This window comes from Meles meles, chromosome 10, assembly GCF_922984935.1.
Source record: "Meles meles chromosome 10, mMelMel3.1 paternal haplotype, whole genome shotgun sequence".
Classification (NCBI taxonomy): Eukaryota; Metazoa; Chordata; class Mammalia; order Carnivora; family Mustelidae; genus Meles; species Meles meles.
The window spans coordinates 17,832,436-17,851,155 of NC_060075.1; the positions used below are offsets into that span (position 1 = coordinate 17,832,436).

Consider the following 18,720-nt stretch of genomic DNA (forward strand, 5'->3'; position numbering starts at 1 on the left):
TTCCTTATGCAGCCAATTTTTAAAAATGAGGTAGGAACTCTATGCGATGATGAGAAAAGATCTAGAAAAAAGAAGTTACAGAGCAGTGTGTATAGTATGATTTCATTTGTGTAGGGAGGTGGCAGTTTTAACCATATGCATAGAAATGTCTAGAAAAATAAATTGATAACTGATTCCTTTTAGAGAACAGGAACTGCCAGTCACGGTATTTTCACTCTGTTCTTTTATTTTGTTTGAATTTATCATCAGCATGTTAAAAAAAAAAAAAAAACCTGCTTTTCTGAATACAATCTTAATACCCTAACAGGGTCAAATGATGCTATTAAGCAAAATACAAAAATTCTAGGCATTTAAAAAAATTAATGACAGGAGACTTCATGAATTAAAATGATCTTACCAGAGGATTTAATAAATTCTCTTTAACCTAACTCAGCACTTTTGGTGCTGAATGAAGTAGCATCATAGAATGAAGCAGCATCATAGAATGTCCCTCCTGTTGGGGCACCTGGGTGGCTCAGTCGGTTAAAGCCTCTGCCTTAGGCTTAGGTCATGATCCCAGGGTCCTGGGATCAAGTCCCACATCAGGCTGCCTGCTCAGTGAGGAATCTGCTTCCCCCTCTCTCTCTACCTCTCCCTCCTGCTCTCTCTCTCAAATAAATAAAATGTAAAAAAATAAGGAATGTCTTTCCAGTCATCAACCTACAAAATGAATGAAATTTGCCAAATGGGGGTAGCGGTGGGAGGACTTAGGCCATAATCACTGAAAAATGGTGATGGCAAAGGACAAAAATAAGAGAAAATTCTGGTGAAGTAAGTAGCACGATTCAGCTTCATGACCCTTATTCCACTCCTCAGATGCAGTGAAAGAAAGAAGATAAACCAAAACCTCTTGCAAATTCTCATGGAGACTCTTCAGTTTGCAGAGAAATCTTTTAGAGTAATTAGGCTTAGGCAAGGCCTAGAGAAATGAAGGAAACCCGTTAGGAGGAGAACCATTACAAAGCACCGTGGGACCTTACAGGTAAGAAGGATGACCTGACTGGTTTCATCTGAAGACATGGGACGAGCTGGGGAAATGAGCCTAACAAGCCCACAGGACAGAGATACACCACGACTGCGTGGAGTGGAAGCTGTGCTCTCCTACGAATAAGCAGGGGCTCGCTCCCAGTGCTTCCCCAGGCACTGCACTCCGCCCGGCCGAACACTCTTCCTCTCCCAGTACAAAGGGCCCAAGCACTGCTACCCCATGGAGAGAAAAACATATTGGGGTTGGTGGGGTAGAATCACAGGCTGTCCTCAGACTTGGCAGCAGGTTCAAAATGGAGGCAGTATAGCCTACGAGTTCATTGCATGGGCTCAGAAGCCATACCGGCTGGGAAACCACACCACCAGTACTATCCATATGACTTTGGATTTAGAACAGAGAGGCAACCTCTTTGTGCCTCAGTTTCCTCATTTGTAAAATGTGGAAAATAATAGTTCTATCTAGTCAGGCTGTTGTGAGGAATAAATAAATATACGAAATGTTTAAAATAAATACTTGGCACATTATGCTTAGTAAATAAGAGCTACAAGTTCTGAGGTAAATAAAATCATAATCAGCCATGCCATCATTCATGAATAAAGGCAACTTTTAGACATTCATCAACATTAGAGAATTCAGGGAGCATAATATACTTTTTCTTGGGGGAAGGGACCTCAGTACAAATTAAAAATACCAGGAGATAGGGACGCCTGTGTGGCTTGGCTGGTTAAGCGTCCGACTCCGGGTCCTGAGATCTAGCCCGGGCAATAGGCCTCAGCACCAGCTCCGTGCTTAGTGCAGTCTCCTTGCCCCTCCCCCTGCTCACTAGCGCTCCCTTGCTCTCCCTCGCTCTCACTCTCTCTCCAATTAAAAAAAAAAAGACCTAATAGCTCTTATGCTCTCAGAGTGAAGAAACACTTGTCTGGATTTCAGCAATGTTTTCAGATTCTCTTCAATTAATTCTTTAACCTGTTAAGTTCATGTAAAATCAAATAGTTTCTTTTTTTTTTAAAGATTTTATTTATTTGACAGAGAGACACAGTGAGAGAGAGAGAGCCTGACCTGGGGCTCAATCCCAGGACCTCAGGGACCACAATCTAAGACAAAGGCAAATGCTTAACTACTGAGCCATCCAGGCACCCCAAAAATAAATAGCTTTCTAAAACTGCACGTAAGAGGTAATCTTGTTCTCGTAAGTCACCTCAGGATGTACCTGTCTCTCCTGTACGTGCATATACAAAGATCAATGTCTGAGAAGCCACTCACCAAATGTTAACATGTGGTGATTCTGTGCTTGCTTCAGCAGCACAAAGACTGAAAAAAAACACTTGGTACTTTTTAGGCAGTGAGGTTTTGAGTATTAATTATTTTCTTGAACTTTCTGAATTTTTTGATATGATCATATATCATCCTTATACATATAAACTTACTAATTAAAAAAAAAGCAGTTGGGGCGCCTGGGTGGCTCAGTGGGTTAAGCTGCTGCCTTCGGCTCAGGTCATGATCTCGGGGTCCTGGGATTGAGTCCCGCATCGGGCTCTCTGCTCAGCGGGGAGCCTGCTTCCCTCTCTCTCTGCCTACTTGTGATCTCTGTCTGTCAAATAAATAAATAAAATCTTAAAAAAAAAAAAAAGCAGTTAACTCTGTTAGTACCAATTTCAGTAAGTCCTATGTACTGCAAAGCCATAAAAACCTCATTCTATGACGTGTACGTCAGTCTGTAGAGAATTATTCAAAGTCCGTTCAATATACTCAACTCACCAGGAAGGGCTGCTTTACTTATAATTCCTGTCAGCAGAGCCAGTTCCTGCAAGGAGCCAGCGCTCACGTCCTGACAGCGCAGGATCGCTTGGATGGTATCCGAATGGGAAATGAGAAACTGCAGCACCTGAGTCGGGCCAAGGGAGAAGAAACGGAAAAAAGGGAGGTCAAGACGAGCACATTTGTTCTACATCTGTAATTCATCTTTTTAGTAAAGCTGAAGCACCAACTTTGATGTCATGAATCACAGTGAACGTAATATAAGTGACTGTCTTCTGCATTTATACAGTTTACTTCCTCAAGAAGCAAACATTTACCTAAAATGCACAAGAAAACCAAAGATGATTTCAGCTTTTAGAAATTACTGTACTTAGAGGCTAGGGTAGAAAAGTATAATATAACTTACAACTACTATATGAAAACTATTACTTTTATTTTATTTTTATCTAAATGGAACTGGAATAGGAATTTAGAATGAGTGGGGATAAAAGTGACTCCCTGAATTTAAGTTGCTCTATGAAAATCTGACTAGCCTGACATGGAAACAATCACATAAAAGCTTTTGTTAAATTCTCCTTTTCATATAATACGAATAGGATAAAGATCTTGACCTCTAAACTCTGCCCTTCCACCGTGGCATTTTCAAGCATACTTTCATGGAGGAATCCAATTATTTTTACATGTGATGTCTTCTCAACTAGATCATAAATACCTTGAAGGCTGAACTATGTCAAAACAAGCCAAACATCTGAATCACTCAGGAACTGTGCCCCCTTTTATTTTTTATTCAGATTCCTGGCTTTAGCCTGTAAGTGTTGGACATAGAACTCTGCAATTTTTTTTTTCTTTTTTTTAAATGTAGGCTCCATGCTGGGTCCCAGTGTGGGGCTTGAACTCAAAATAGTGAGATGAAGACCAGAGCTGAGATCAAGAGTTGGATGCTTAGAGAAAGGGGAATCCTCCTATACTGTTGGTGGGAATGCAGGCTGGTGCAGCCACTCTGGAAAACAGTGTAGAGGTTCCTCAAAAAGTTGGTAATAGAGCTACCCTAGGACCCAGCAATCGCACTACTGGGTATTTATCCTAAAGATACAAATGTAGTGATCTGAAGGGACACATGCACCAGAATGTTTATAGCAGCAATGTCCACAATAGCCAAATCATGGGAAGAGCCTAGATGTCCATCAACATATGAATGGAAAAAGATGTGGTGTGTGTATATATATATATATATATACATACACACACACATATATATATACATATATATATGTATGTGAAATGTATATATATATATATATAATGGAATACTATGCAGCCATCAAAAAACCGAAATCTTGCCATTTGCAACAACATGGATGGAATTGGAGGGTATTAATGCTAAGTGAAATAAGTCAATCAGAGAAAGATAATTATCATATGATCTCTCTGATATGAGGAATTTGAGAGGCAGGGCAGGGGGGTCCTGGGGGGTAGGGACGGAAAAAAATAAAACAAAATGAGATTGGGAGAAAGACAAACCATTAAGAGACTCTCAATCTCTTGAAACAAATTGAAGGTTGCTGGGGGTGGGTGGGATAGGGATAGGGTGGCTGGGTTATGGACACTGGGGAGGGTATGTGCTATGGTGAGTGCTGTGAAATGTGTAAGCCTGACGATTCACAGACCTGTACCCCTGAAGCAAATAATACATTATATATTAATTAAAAAAAAAAAAAAAAAAAGAGTTGGACACTTAACTGACTGGGCCACCCAGACACCCCTCAGTAATCTCTATTTTTAAAACAGGCTCCTCAGGGGATTCTGCCACAGCCAGCACAAGAGTGGTATTAGAGAATCTTGTATCATCAGACTGTCCCACTTCTAATAAAAAAAAAATCTTAATCTCAATAAAGAAGACAAGGGAAGTCTTTGAGTTTTAAAGAACTGACTCCAAGGCCACATATGGAAGGGGCAGGACGTACTAAAGCAGCATAAAACAAGGGGCCATGCTAGAAAGAGCAGCATTCTACCTCAGTGACGGAAGCCCAAAGACTGATGGCAGGGAGAGCACCTAAAATTACCATAAAGTATGACACAGTTCCTGGGGCTGTCACAATAATAGAGCAGTATAATCAAAATCTGCTAGTCATAATGATAAGTCTCATCAGTGAATGGCTAAACTATACACATATTATTAGTTTAAAGAAACAAAGTTTTTTTTTTTTTTTTTTTGAAGGCTTCATTGAAAAGGGATGAAAATAAAACTGATTTCTGGTGCTCGATGAGAAAAATTTTTATTAGTTAGAAAATCCACTTATCTCAATTCGTTCTCTAAATATCACAACCCAATGCGCCATAATTATCTATCTTCTATATTTTCTGCAAGGCCTAAAATGGTGTACAACCTCTCAATAAATTCCTGGTTAAATTACATTTTAGAAGCCAGTTTATTCCTATCACAATAACCACCTTCTTTTACAGAAGAACAAATTGAGAGATCTTGCTTTCCATCTCACTATTCTATTCTTCGCTGTGGGGTTTCATGCAAATAAGAGCGGGTCAATGAAGTTCACAGCAAAGCACAAGGGGCTGCCTTTCGACACCCAGGGCTGCCACAGACAGTATGGTTAAGTCACGGATGTGGTCTATGCCTCGGGTTTGTGCAATGGTAAAATGAGGACCCTGCACGACACCGTCTACACCAAGGGCTCTTCTCACCTGCCCCGCTGCCTGTAAGTGCTGGGCTGTGCTGGACGTGAGGATGACCTGACACAAGCGGAGCGCCGGGAGCAGAATCTGCCGGTAGCGGTCCACCGGGGCGGGGATGAACACTGGCGGGTCTCTCATGCCGAACATGCTTCATTCATTTCCACCCAACAAGGAGAGAGCGACAGTCCAAGAGTTAAGGGATGCTAACAGTTCCTGCCCATCTCCATGGCAAGCAATCACAGGTGCCTAGGCTACTAAGGAGAACCCTGCATCCCGTAACAACAGTAAAAATAGAGTTATTTCAATTCTGAAAAATCTTGGTAAAGAAAATCTGTGTAATTTGAGGGCAATGCTTGGAACTTCCTCAACACATTTATTCTACTCTAAATGCTTCTGTGGGCCACAAAAACTACAAACAAGAAACAGATAAAAACGTTATTTTCTCCCAATTTCCTTCTCCTGTACGCAGAGCCAGAAATGAGTCCACATTGTCCATTACACTAATAAATCAAGATTTGAAAAAGTTAAAATGAGGGGCACCTTGGTGGCTTAGTTGGTTAACCAACTGCCTTCAGCTCAGGTCATGATCCTGGAGTCCCAGGATCGAGTCCCACATCGGGCTCCCAGCTCCACAGGGAGTCTGCTTCTCCCTCTGACCTCCTCCCCTCTCATGCTCTCTGTCTCACTCTCTCTCTCTCAAATAAACGAAATCTTTAAAAAAAATTAAAAACTTTAAAAAAAAGTTAAAATGAGGCTGTAAAATTTCACTTTTAAGATAAGGTATTAATAAGCTATCATTTATTATAAATGTTTATATTTAAATTTTTAAACAAAAGAAAATGGTTGCCTGTTGAAGAGAAGGGAATGGAAGCAAAATATGGAAATGAGAAAAAGGCTTTGCACAGACAAGTGATTAGATGCCAATAGCTGAGGAATGTAATTAACTCAATCCTCTTTACATAAGGGGAAAATAATAATTCTCATGTTTAAGATTTCAGAAAGCAATATAAAAAGAAAAAAAACATTTTTTTGCTGGAGGTAAAATAGTTCTACAGTTAATCCTGAAATACTCAAATATTCAATTTGGCAATGGATCTTTTGACAAAAATTAGTAAAACTGACCTAAGTGTTATTTAGTGCTACAGCCAGGTAGACAAAAATGAGGGAAAAACAAAACAACCCATATTCAAACTGAACTGAGATATCTGTTAAAAAGCTTGAAACTTAAAAATACATTGACTAAGGGTGGCTGGGTGGCTCAGCGGGTTAAGCCTCTGCCTTCTGCTCAGGTCATGATCTCAGGGCCTGAGATCAAGCCCCACATTGGGCTCTCTGCTCCGCAGGAAGCCTGTTTCCACCTGCCTCTCTGCCTACTTGTGATCTCTGTCTGTCAAATAAATTTAAAAAAAAAAAAGAAATCTTAAAAAAAAAAAATGCTCCTGCCTTTAAAAAAAAGAGTTTGACTAAAAGATTTCAAATGTGCAAAGAGTTGGTAAAATGATACAAGAAAAATATAAAATACTATTCAAATCATCAGGAATAGGAAATCTACAACAAATTATAATTTCACTATAATACTTTAAAGAATCACTACAACTAAAAATAAATATTCTTTTTTTTTTTTAAGATTTTATTTATTTATTTGACAGAGATCACAAGTAGGCAGAGAGGCAGGCAGAGAGAGAGAGGAGGAAGCAGGCTCCCTGCTGAGCAGAGAGCCCGACGTGGGGCTCGATCCCAGGACCCTGAGACCATGACCCGAGCCAAAGGCAGAGGTCCAACCCACTGAGCCACCCAGGCGCCCCTAAATATTCTTTTTTTTGAAGACTTTGTTTTTTTAGAGAAAGAGAGCAAGCACGAGTGGGAGGGAGTCAGGGGGAGACAGAGAGAGAAAATCTCAAGCAGATATCGAACTGACCTCTGGAGTCAATGCAGAGCTCGATCTCAGGACCCTGAGATCATGACCCAAGCCAAAATCAAGGGTCAGATACTCAATCACCTGGGCTACCCAGGCACCCCTAAAAATATATGTTCTATTGAACAGAACACTAAAGTTGGGAAGGAAAACATTTACTAACAAAATCCTCTATTTTCCTCTTACATTACTGCTCTAAAATGGAAAAAGAATTAGGTCCCTCCTACTTTTACCCTCACTAGCAACTTCCATTTATTAGTAAATGGCAGGGACAGAGGACCCAAAAAGAGTCATCAAGATGAAAGAATACTGCTCAAATAGAATGATAAACCAATGGCAAAATTATGTTTGGAATATCTTTTTTCCTCACTGATCCTTTACAGTGAGGAATTAATAAGGAAACAGCACCAACGTGTGGGGACACTTACCTCTGTGGGTCCATCTCCGGGCGCATGTCATAGACCTGGCACTGTGCCAGTCTCACTATCACCCCAGACCTCAGCAGCTCTAAAGCACCCTGCTGTATCTTAGCCACTCTTGTAAGAAATGCCTAAGAAGTTAGAAAGGGAAAAACATCAGTACAGAAATCATATCCAAGGGCCTCAGATAAAAATGAGACTCTCTCCAAGCACATTTCTGATCTTCGATCATACTGAAGAGAAGCTCTGAGCTAGCTGTGCAGGGGCACATTAGACTACATTTCTCCGGATTCTGGGAGGACTGAATGGCACCACACATCTCAAGGGCCACCTCCAGTGCCTTGCATGAAAATACGTACTCAACTCCATGGGAGTTTCTCTTACCATCATGAGGGCATATGGAGGGCAGGGAAGACTGTTTTGCCCACAGCTCTATCTCTAGTACCTAGTGCCACACCTGGCATGTAATGGGTATTTAATAAATACTTACTGAATAAACAAAGGAAGGGAAAGAACTTAATAAGGAATCTAAGACTTCAGGGCTCCTATTATTATGACACGGTAGTGTTTTCAACCAGGAGGGAACAGAGAAAACAAATTTGGAGGAAAGGAAATGATGGATTATATGCTGTCCTGAAAATCCTGCGTTAAACTAGAACTAGCACATTGATACTAGAATGCTCACCAGGCAGCTAATGGTCTGAATTTTATTGTGAAGAGACAATTTCGCTCATTGCTCTCCTCAGAGGACTGAGTGTCCTATCATTTGCCATCATCAGCGACCTGACTGAGTAGCAGTTCCATGACCCAACCAACCCTCTCAGGATCACTTCAACGCAACTTCAGCAGGCCTAGAAGATGCATTTCTAACACGGTTCCAAATTTCAAACGCCTTAAAATGATGACAGCTTACATGACAGAAATATTCAAAATGGCGGCCACATTAATGTTCCTTAATCAATTTACAGCTCTAAGAGGCAGTGAGCTGTTGATCTACATTCAAACGAACATAAAGCCTTACCATTTTGGATTCGTAAGTGTAAAGGGCTTTTAAAAGGGGAGGTTGTGGAGTTAGTAAGCTCTGCAAGGTATGGTCATCTTCTACCAAGCTGTCCACAAGCACCTTCAAATAGCCACTGTTAGAAAGATACAAAAGCCACTGTTGCTGCTTGTCTACGGAGACAATCCGATCAAGAAGAGCCAGCGCCAGCATCTGAGGGAAGAACAAATCACAGTCTGAACATGCAGATGGCCACCGGAATCAGCGACGGAAACTGCCTTCATGTGAAAATACTTAGCACTTTTCTTACAAGGGGAATGGTACCTAACAATAATATTTTCTTATTTTGTGGTTTGTCTTTTTTTTTTTTGAGAAACTGAAAGCTATGCATATAGAATCTCGGCTTATTAATAAAAGGAGGAAAGGGACTTTTTAAAATAGCTTTTTTTTTTTTTTCCTAACTGTGAAGTTTTAATTGCGCATTACAGGAAACCTAGAAAATATAGAAAAGCATATAGAAATACATGGTCTGATAAACACTATTAATCCATTTTTGGTCTCTCTCCTCCAGTCTTTTTTCTTTTCTTTTCCTTTTTGTTTTTTGTGATTTTTTTAAAGATTTTATTGATTTGAGATAGAGAGAGAGCGAGCGAGAAAGAGAACACGAGCAGGGATGGGGAGAGGGAGAAGCAGGCTCCCCGCTGAGCCCCAATGCAGGGCTCGATCCCAGGACCCTGGGATCATGACGCACGTGGAAGGCAGACGCCCAACCAACTGAGTCACCCAGGCACCCCAGTCATTTTTCAATGCATAAAAACACTTAAACTTTTTCAACATAATTGAGAACTTACTATATAGTTTATATTTTATCCTATTTCTTAAAATCTCATTTCCCACAGTCTTCAAACACAGTTGACCCTTGAACAACACAGGGGTTAGGAGCACAATGGAAAATCCACGTGTAACTGTAGACTCCCCACTGCCTTACTTACTAACAGCCTACTGTTGACCAGAAGCCTTGCTGGTAATATAAGCAGTAGATTAAAACAAAAAACAGTAGATTAACGTATGTTTTCTATGTTATATGTACCATATACTGTATTATTCCAATAAAGTAAAGCTAGACAAGAGAAAATGTTATTAAGGAAATCATAAGAAGGGGGCGCCTGGGTGGCTCAGCCAGTTAAGCGTCTGCCTTCACCTCAGGTCATGATCCCAGGGTCCTGGGATCAAGCCCAGCATCAGGATCCCTGCTCAGCAGGGAGTCTGCGTCTCCCTCTCCCTCTCCCTCCCTCTGCCTCCTCCTCCCTGCTCATGTGCTCTCTCTGTCTCTCACTCTCTCTGTAAGATAAATAAATAAAATCTTTTTAAAAAAATCATATGAAGAGAAAATACATTTACAGTGCTATACTCTATTTGTCAAAACAAATCTGTGTGTAAGGATGCCTGGGTGGCTCAGTTGGTTAAGCAACTGCCTTCAGCTCAGGTCATGATCCTGGAGTCCCAGGATCAAGTCCCATATCGGGCTCCCTGCTCAGTGAGGAGTCTGCTTCTCCCTCTGACCTCCCCTCTCACATGCTCTCTCAAACAAATAAAATCTTTAAAACGAACAAACAAACAAATCTGTGTATAAGTGGACCCATGCAGTTCAAACCCATGTTGTTCAAGGATCACTTGTATATGATTCAGAGGCTATGAAATTCTCCACTAGCAGGAAGTCATTTTCTCACTGCATTATCACCAATATGACACAGTATTTTAAAAGAAACAGAAATGTAAGAAAGACATATTCAGTGTAAAAGCTGTGCCTCCAGCATTCTCTTAACCAAAGATCTTCCTTGAGCAGCATTTCTAACAATGTAGGGCCAATCTCACAATCAGCAGAAAGATTATTCTGAGGGAAAGTTCTGAACAAACTGAGATTCTAAACAGATTTAAAACATCCGAATAAACAATAGAAATTCCAAATCATAGCAAATAAGAAAATTCACTCAAATATATTACAGAAAACAATTCTCAATGTGCAACATGCATTTGAAAAGTTGATTCAGTTTATACCTTAGTAAGTCAAAACACTTATTCAATCATTCTACTAAATAGAGAGTTACTGTACCCTTCCAATCTCATGACCGTCACAGGCATCTCGACAGACCACTTCCATGAGCACAGCGCCGTAGCTCTCAATGATGGCTATGTTTTCTCGCTGTAATTTACTAAAGACATCTTCAGGGGCTGTCAGCCTTTCCCACATGGTTTTCTTGGCTAAAAGGGTTATAAAAGAAAATATTGAAAATACGTCAATAAAAAACAGTTTGGTGAGTAATTACACCTCTACACACAAGAAAAAATCCCTCCATTACTGCATGTACCCATAGGCCCACCAACCAAAGGGCCCAGGCAGGCGAACTTCAAGGACCCAATGCACACATTCCATGTATGTACACTAAGATAACAATGGTATTAGGAAAAGGATAGACTAGTTATTCTTAAAGAAATCAAGATGAATTATAAGTACAAGAGAACCAATACCCTGTGTTTATTCTGCTAACCAATCTATTTTCATCCTTTATTGAGATCTATGAGAAATGTGGCTTAAAAAAATCAGGTACAACGTAGACCAGTATTCTGCTTCCCAAAAAATTAAGATAATTTTATTCCTTTATATTTTGTAATTGAAATACTTATTAAAAGAAAGAGTATACCCTGTATGATATCTTAAAGATATGATCATACATCTTACATCTTACGTGAGATTCATGTAACCTTCCAGAAAAGTTTCCAAAAATATATTACATAAAGCCATGACCTGTATTTGAAACCAATCTTGTGATTTTTTTTTCCACCAACTACATAGCAGCTGTTTTAAAATTAAGGAAAAGTTCTTGAGATTAACTGATCAGAATGGAGGGTAAAAATGAAGCAGGATTAATCATGAAAAATAAAAGTTAACCCACATTGGGCCTACATTCCATTATAAAGTTTGCAGCAGGCAAACTTTCAGTTTTAATATTTTTTCCCTAAAATATTTTTAGCACTACTATGAATTTTATTTGTTATAGTTATTTTTAATTTCAAATAGTGTCAAAGGAGGCTATGGTTTTTACATTTCTCAACATCACTCCCTTAGGTCATATGGTCCCATCTACTTCTCAGTCTCACTTTCCACTCTTCGCCTCTCCCACCAACTGCCACTACATGAGCCTTTATGTTCCTGAAATTTACCACTTTGGCCTCAGGATCTTGTGCACTTTGATTTCTCATGGTTTTCCTCAGGTCTTAGCACGGCTGCCTCCTCTTCATCATTCCAGCCTCTGGAATGTCACTTCTCAACTACATCCAACACTCCCTACACTACACACAGACACATCACAGCTCTATCGTATTTTCTGTCTAGTACTTACTTACCAGGACCTCAGGTGATATTACAGTGGGATTCTGTGTTGTCTACCACTAGTCTCCCAGTATTTAGCCCAGTGGTAGCACCAATATTACTGACGGACTAACAGCTTAAAGAAAGTTCAGAACCTTGCCCCAGGGATGCCACCAGCTGCCCTCAGGATGGGTGCGGAAAAAACCCAGTCTGAGGAGCTATGGTACCTTTTCTATTTCACACAAACTTCTGTTTGAATAAAGGTTTTGAGTAAAAGTCTGAAAGCCACCACTTTTCAGTTTGTTTTAGCTACAAACTGCATATTTCAAACATGGCTGGAAGGAGGGCAGAGGGCTGCTCAAACATTACTTCAGAGACTCTTCCACAAAACCCCTGAGACCCCTGTAAGAACCCCGAGGGCCTCACAGTGAAAACTGAAAGCAGTGCTTTACAGCAGACTAGGTATCGAAGAAATAACTTGATTTTTGTTTTCAAACTTGAATAAGATCTCCAAGTTCCACATACTATTAACACCACCACCTAGAAATAAGATTAAAACTTTCTTTTAAATCTTCATTTTTGAAGAAATTCATTCATTAGAAACTATCAAGTTAGTTTCTTATACACCAAACCGTCCCTTCGTCCAACATACTTTATAAATTACTGCCATACAAACTTTTCTAAGTACCAATTTCGTTATCACTTTTCTAAATAATTTAAAATGGCTGGCGCACCTGGGTGGCTCAGTTGGTTAGGCGTGTGCCTTTGGCTCAGGTCATGTTCTCAGGCTCCTGGGATCAAGTCCCCATCAGGCTCCCTGCTCAGTGGGAAGTCTGCTTCTCCCTCTGCCTCTGCCCCTGTTCCTTGTCTCTCTCTCAAATAAATAAATAAAATCTTTTTAAAAAATGAAAAAACACTCTGTAGTTTTGGGGCACCTGGGTGGCTCAGCTGTTAAGTGTCTACCTTCAGCTCAGGTCATGATCCCAGGGATCAAGCCCCACATGGATCTCCCTGCTCAGCAGGGAGCCTGCTTCTCCCTCACTCACTCCCCCTGCTTGTGTTCCCTCTCTGGCTGTCTCTCTCTCTGTCAAATAAAAAAATAAAATCTTATAAATAAATAAATAAATAAATAATAAAATAGCTATCAATGCTTAATCCAACCACCTCTAACACTGCAATTTCATTTCCAAGGTCATTAAAAATACGGTCCTACCTTCTCTACTTGACTTTATTTGCCATCAACCTTCTCCCCTACTTATACCCAGGCCACTCTCCTTAGTCTTTACTCCCTCCTAGTCTGGGCCTTGCCTAAAAAGCCCTCCTCCATTTATTCCTGTGTAAATACATCTTTACCTGCAAAGACCAGTGAAAGTCTTGATCTTTTTTGATCTCTTACCTCTTATAAATTCATACTTGGGGTTTGAAAACTAAGGGCTGTGGGCAAAATCTGACCTGTTTTAAAAAAAGCTTAATGAAAATGCAACAAACTCACGGTCCTTCATTTGCAGTCTCTGGCTGCTATCACACTATAATGGCAGGGTTGAGTAGTTGCAACACACAGCATATGGCTTGCAAGCCTAAAATACTTACTATCTGGCCCTTTACAGAAAAAGTTTGCTGGCATCTGGTCTATATCATCCATTTAACACTTCCTCTTTTATAAGTACATATATTGTCATTTCTACTAGAATATAATCCTTATGAAAACAAGAACCCAATTAATATTTTCTGCTTCTTAGAATAAAAATAACCAACCACACCGAATGATTACTGATTTTTATTTGTATTACGAAAAACTGGAAATAATCCTAATGTCCAAAAATGGGTAGGCTAAATAAATTACAGTATTTTGTAAGTGACAAAATGTACAGAGCTATTAAACATTACTTAAGAAAAAAGTTCATAAAATACTGAGTGGAGAGAAAAGGGAAATTATAAATAAGTATAAAATGATGGCTGACTCGAGCCAAAATCTTGTGGTAGCTCTTAGCAGGGTAAAATGTGTGCCCTCTTCTTCTCCTTGTTTATTAGTATGTTCTAAACTTCCTATATTCAGTATATATTTTGAAATAAAAACTAAAAGCTAAAAATAGTTTCTAAATGCCTGATAATTATTAACTTTTAGTCAGGTTCTCAGGTTCTTTTTTTTTGAGAGACAGAGAGAGAATGCATGCACATGTGTGTGAATTATGGGGGCAGAAGAAGAGGGAGAGAATCTTAAGAAGGCTCCATGCCCAGCTTAGAGCACAAAACAGGGCTCCATCTCATGACCCTGATATCATGACCTGAGTCAAAATCAAGAGTCGGTCACTTAAAGAACTGAGCCACCCAGGCAGCCCAGGTTCTAAAAAAATAAATGAGAAATGGACACCTAAATTCACATCAAGCAAAGAGCCTACACTTAACTACCTACATACACATATAGCTATAGCTCGTGTTTTTAAGTCTCTTATTGGAATCAGACTCAAAAGAACAGAATCAATAGCAGGCAAGATTCTCTATGAAATCCTTTTAGTCTCACTACTTTATGAATTATACGTGTATTTATACTATAATACCAAATCACACTAATGCCTAGATCATAAAAACTGAGAATCTCACCAAAGGAGTCTAAAAAATTTAATAATGGCAATAGATTGTCTTTTCTAACCTCTTTTTTAGAAAAGATGAATTGATATTATAGTTTCACAAAGAATAAGAATATTCTTGCTCAAAATTTACAAGAGCCCCGAAAGAATTATGAGAACAGAAAATTCCTTATCCTTGTGACAATTTCTAATGCTTACTTATAAAGTATAAAACTGAGTATCATTAACTTGTCAAAATTAAGAGAAAACAAAAGCCAATTTAAAACTATGAGAACATGGGGCCCCTGGGTGGCTCAGTCAATTGAGTGTCCAATTCTTAGTTTCGGCTCAGGTCATGATCTCATGGCTTAAGAGATCAAGCCTTGTGTTGGGCTCGGCACTCAGTGGGGAGTCTGCTTGAAGATTCTCTCCCTCAGCAACCGCCCCCCACTCATGAGCATGCACGTACATGCTGTTTCTCAAATAAACAAATCTTTAAAAAATAAAGAACACATGAGAAAAGTTTACAATAAAAAATGTTTAAGATTGCAACAATTTAAACAATTTCAAAATTAAGTAACTGAACCAACATCTTCCATACAGCTGTACCAATGAGCTTATCAAGTTGAACGATAAGCTCCTAGAAAATGAAAAGTTATTAATCTGTTTTAAAAGCAATATAATCCATTTTACTGAGATTACAATAGAACATTCAAACAGGGCTAATCTCATGGAGATAAAACTAAGGAAGATATACTACACTCTCTGCCCCAAAGTGTTAGCATAATTTTATAAATAAACTTCTATTGAAAACATTAACCTGATTAAAAAAAAATGTGCTAAAAATGTGTTATCTTTGTTTATCAATCTGTATTTAAATGGAAAGTGTTTTTATAACACTAGGGTTTAGGAAACAAACCAAACCAGAAATTAGGAATATAACAATGGTGCTTCATATTAAACATTTAGGCTCTGGTCCAATTATCCATATTTTCTCCTAGTGGTCACTGGTAAAAAAGAAATTAAAAGGTGAAAAGGATACAAAGTGAGATATTCACGATGTCAACTCTTATCAACTAACCCCTAGGGATTACACATGCAAAAGCAATGTCAGATTTTCACTACCATGTTCTTAACTGGAAAAACATCTAAGAATCTTCCATATAAGAAGAAATATAAGAATTTACTCAGAGAACGTATGCTTTTGTTCCTCCCCAGATCTGCATTGTCAGCTCGAGGCGATGAAATCTACCTGTAGGGATTTTCAGAAAGCTAACTATACACTTAAGAGCCATCTGAGGGGCGCCTGGGTGGCTCAGTGGGTTAAAGGCTCTGCCTTCGGCTCAGGTCATGATCCCAGGGTCCTGGGATCGAGCCCCGCATCGGGCTCTCTACTCCGCAGGGAGCCTGCTTCCTCCTCTCTCTCTGCCTGCCTCTCTGCCTAGTTGTGATTTCTCTCTGTCAAATAAATAAAATATTAAAAAAAAAAAAAAAAGAGCCGGGGCGCCTGGGTGGCTCAGTGGGTTAAGCCGCTGCCTTCGGCTCAGGTCATGATCTCAGGGTCCTGGGATCGAGTCCCGCATCAGGCTCTCTGCTCAGCAGGGAGCCTGCTTCCCTCTCTCTCTCTCTCTGCCTGCCTCTCTGCCTACTTGTGATCTCTCTCTGTCAAATAAACAAATAAAATCTAAAAAAAAAAAAAAAAAAAGAGCCATCTGAATTTCTTTTTCCCTAAACCATATGCTCATATCCTTTGCCCATTTTTCGACTGGGTTATTGATCTATAGATGCTCTTTACGCACTAGAAATTATTCACTTAAAATGTGAGCTACAAATACATTGCTGGCAGATATTATCTATCAAATTAAAAGGAAAAAATTACAAATTGCAAAAAGACAACAACAACAAAAAAGATAAAGATGTGAGATGCTCTGGTCAGGAGAAGCAACATTCTATTACAGATTGAGAAAGCCGAATTCTAATCTCAGATCTATTACAGACAAGCAAGTCATTTAGTCTATGTAAGTAATATTCCTTTTACACAAAACAGAGAAAATAACTGCCCAGTATCCAGTATATATAGTTATGTTAAAAATATGGGACGCCTGGGTGGCTCAGTTGGTTAAGCGGCTGCCTTCGGCTCAGGTCATGATCCCAGCGTCCAGGGATCGAGTCCCACATCGGGCTCCGTGCTCGGCGGGGAGCCTGCTTCTCTCTCTGTCTCTGCCTGCCACTCTGTCTGCCTGTGCTCACTCTCGCTCTCTGACAAATAAATAAATAAAATCTTAAAAAAAAAAATAATAAAGTAAGGGCACCTGAGTGCTCACTCAGTTAACTGTCCAACCCTTCGATTTCAGCTCAGGTCATGATCGCCATACTGGGCTAGGTGCTCAGTGTAGAGTGTGCTAGAGATTCTCTCTCTCCCTCCCCCTGCACCCCTTCTTCTGTTTGCATGTGTGGTATCTCTCTCTAAAATAAACAAACTCTTTATTTAAACAATAAATAAATAAATAAAGTGAAAGTGGTATGGAAAAATAAGTATACAGGCATTAAAACATTAGTTTCTGGGGGGTGCCTGGGTGGCTCAGTTGGTTAAGCATCTGCCTTTGACTCAGGTCATGATCCCAGGATCCTGGGATCGAGCCCCACACTGGGCTCCCTACTCAACAGGGAACCTGCTTTTCCCTCTCCCTCTGCTGTCCCCCTGCTTGTGTTCTCTCTCTCTCTCACAAATAAATAAAATCTTTTTTAAAAAATCAGTTTTTGTTTTAAAACAAAATAGAAAATGATAGTGTCAAAATATATATATACATGTCCTCAATAAATATTTATTGAATTTAATTTCTTCTTTTTCTTTTTTTAGTAGGTTCCATGCTCAGCATGGAGCCCAATGTGGGGCTTAAAATGAAGACCCTGAGATCAAGACCTCAGCTAAATCAAGAGTTGGATGCTCAACCGAATGAGCTAATCAGGCGCCCCTGAATTTAATATGCCTAATTTGAAACTTAAAAACACTAGTATCTAGGGAATAAATATTCTGTTATTTAAAATAAGTCAAAATAGGACTGCTTGGGTGGCTCAGTCATTAAGCATCTGCCTTTAGCTCAGGTCATGATCCCAGGGTCCTAGGAACAAGCCCTGCATTGGGCTCCCTGTTCACCGGCAAGCCTGCTTCTCCCTTTCCCACTCCCTCTGCTTATGTTCCCTCTCTCACTGTCTCTCTTTCTCCCTCTCTGTCAAATAAATAAATAAAATATAAAAAAAGAAATAAAATTTAAAAATAAAAATAAGTCAACATTAGCAGCAATTAAGTGGTAAAAAAAACTAAGGGATGAAATTAAAAACAGATCACTTGAAAATTAAAAACAAAGGAGAATTTTCTTTTGTGGTCACACTACTTTTAACATCTTGATAATCGTGCCTTTTATTAAAAGCAAGTTGTGGCGTGCCATCTAGTGGTTATGTGGGGATTTTGCCATAGTTCTACTAAATAGAATATTAAAAAATGTTAGACAAGAGAAACATGGGGGTGACGTGTTGGGGGAGAGGAGCAGGGAGTAGAACGTCCATTATTACTATCTCTCTTTATAAAAGTTCCTATCTGCCTAAAAAGCTTCTCTTAACTATTATTTAATGACTTTAAAAATACTTTTGTGCATTTTTTGAGTAAAGCATTTCTATAAATACATCACTTGGCTATTATTACCTTCTAAGAAAGATATGTAAAAATATATAGCCGGTAAAGAGTAATATGAGATAATTTGGGTCTTACACACGAAGTGGCTTTTAAAAACCTGTGTACAAAATAGCAAATACTTATAACCGTTCTCAGCAGGGTACCAGGAGTCCATTATCAAAAGGTGCTTATGGCAAGTTCTTAAATAGCAGGATAACCCTGGTATAGAGTATTATACACTCACCTGCTGAATTGTTAAAAACATTTTTCATATCCGGAGACCGAAGAGTCCAGGTTATT

At 39.4% G+C, this 18,720-nt stretch overlaps 1 protein-coding gene across 3 annotated transcripts in view; it reads right to left on the reverse strand.

Annotated features, from left to right (window-relative positions):
* NUP205 (nucleoporin 205) overlaps positions 1-18,720 on the reverse strand; it is an 82,853-nt gene that overhangs the window by 13,735 nt on the left and 50,398 nt on the right. For 2 of the 3 annotated variants that reach the window (XM_046021222.1, XM_046021223.1), the window contains 5 exons: positions 10,924-11,072; positions 8,832-9,023; positions 7,820-7,941; positions 5,486-5,624; positions 2,786-2,912 (listed from right to left, as the gene is read on the reverse strand). In XM_046021222.1, coding sequence (XP_045877178.1) covers positions 2,786-2,912; positions 5,486-5,624; positions 7,820-7,941; positions 8,832-9,023; positions 10,924-11,072 — 729 coding nt within the window. Of the gene's footprint in view, positions 1-2,785; positions 2,913-5,485; positions 5,743-7,819; positions 7,942-8,831; positions 9,024-10,923; positions 11,073-18,720 lie in introns of those variants that run through there. The other variant, XM_046021224.1, reaches the window with a different exon arrangement.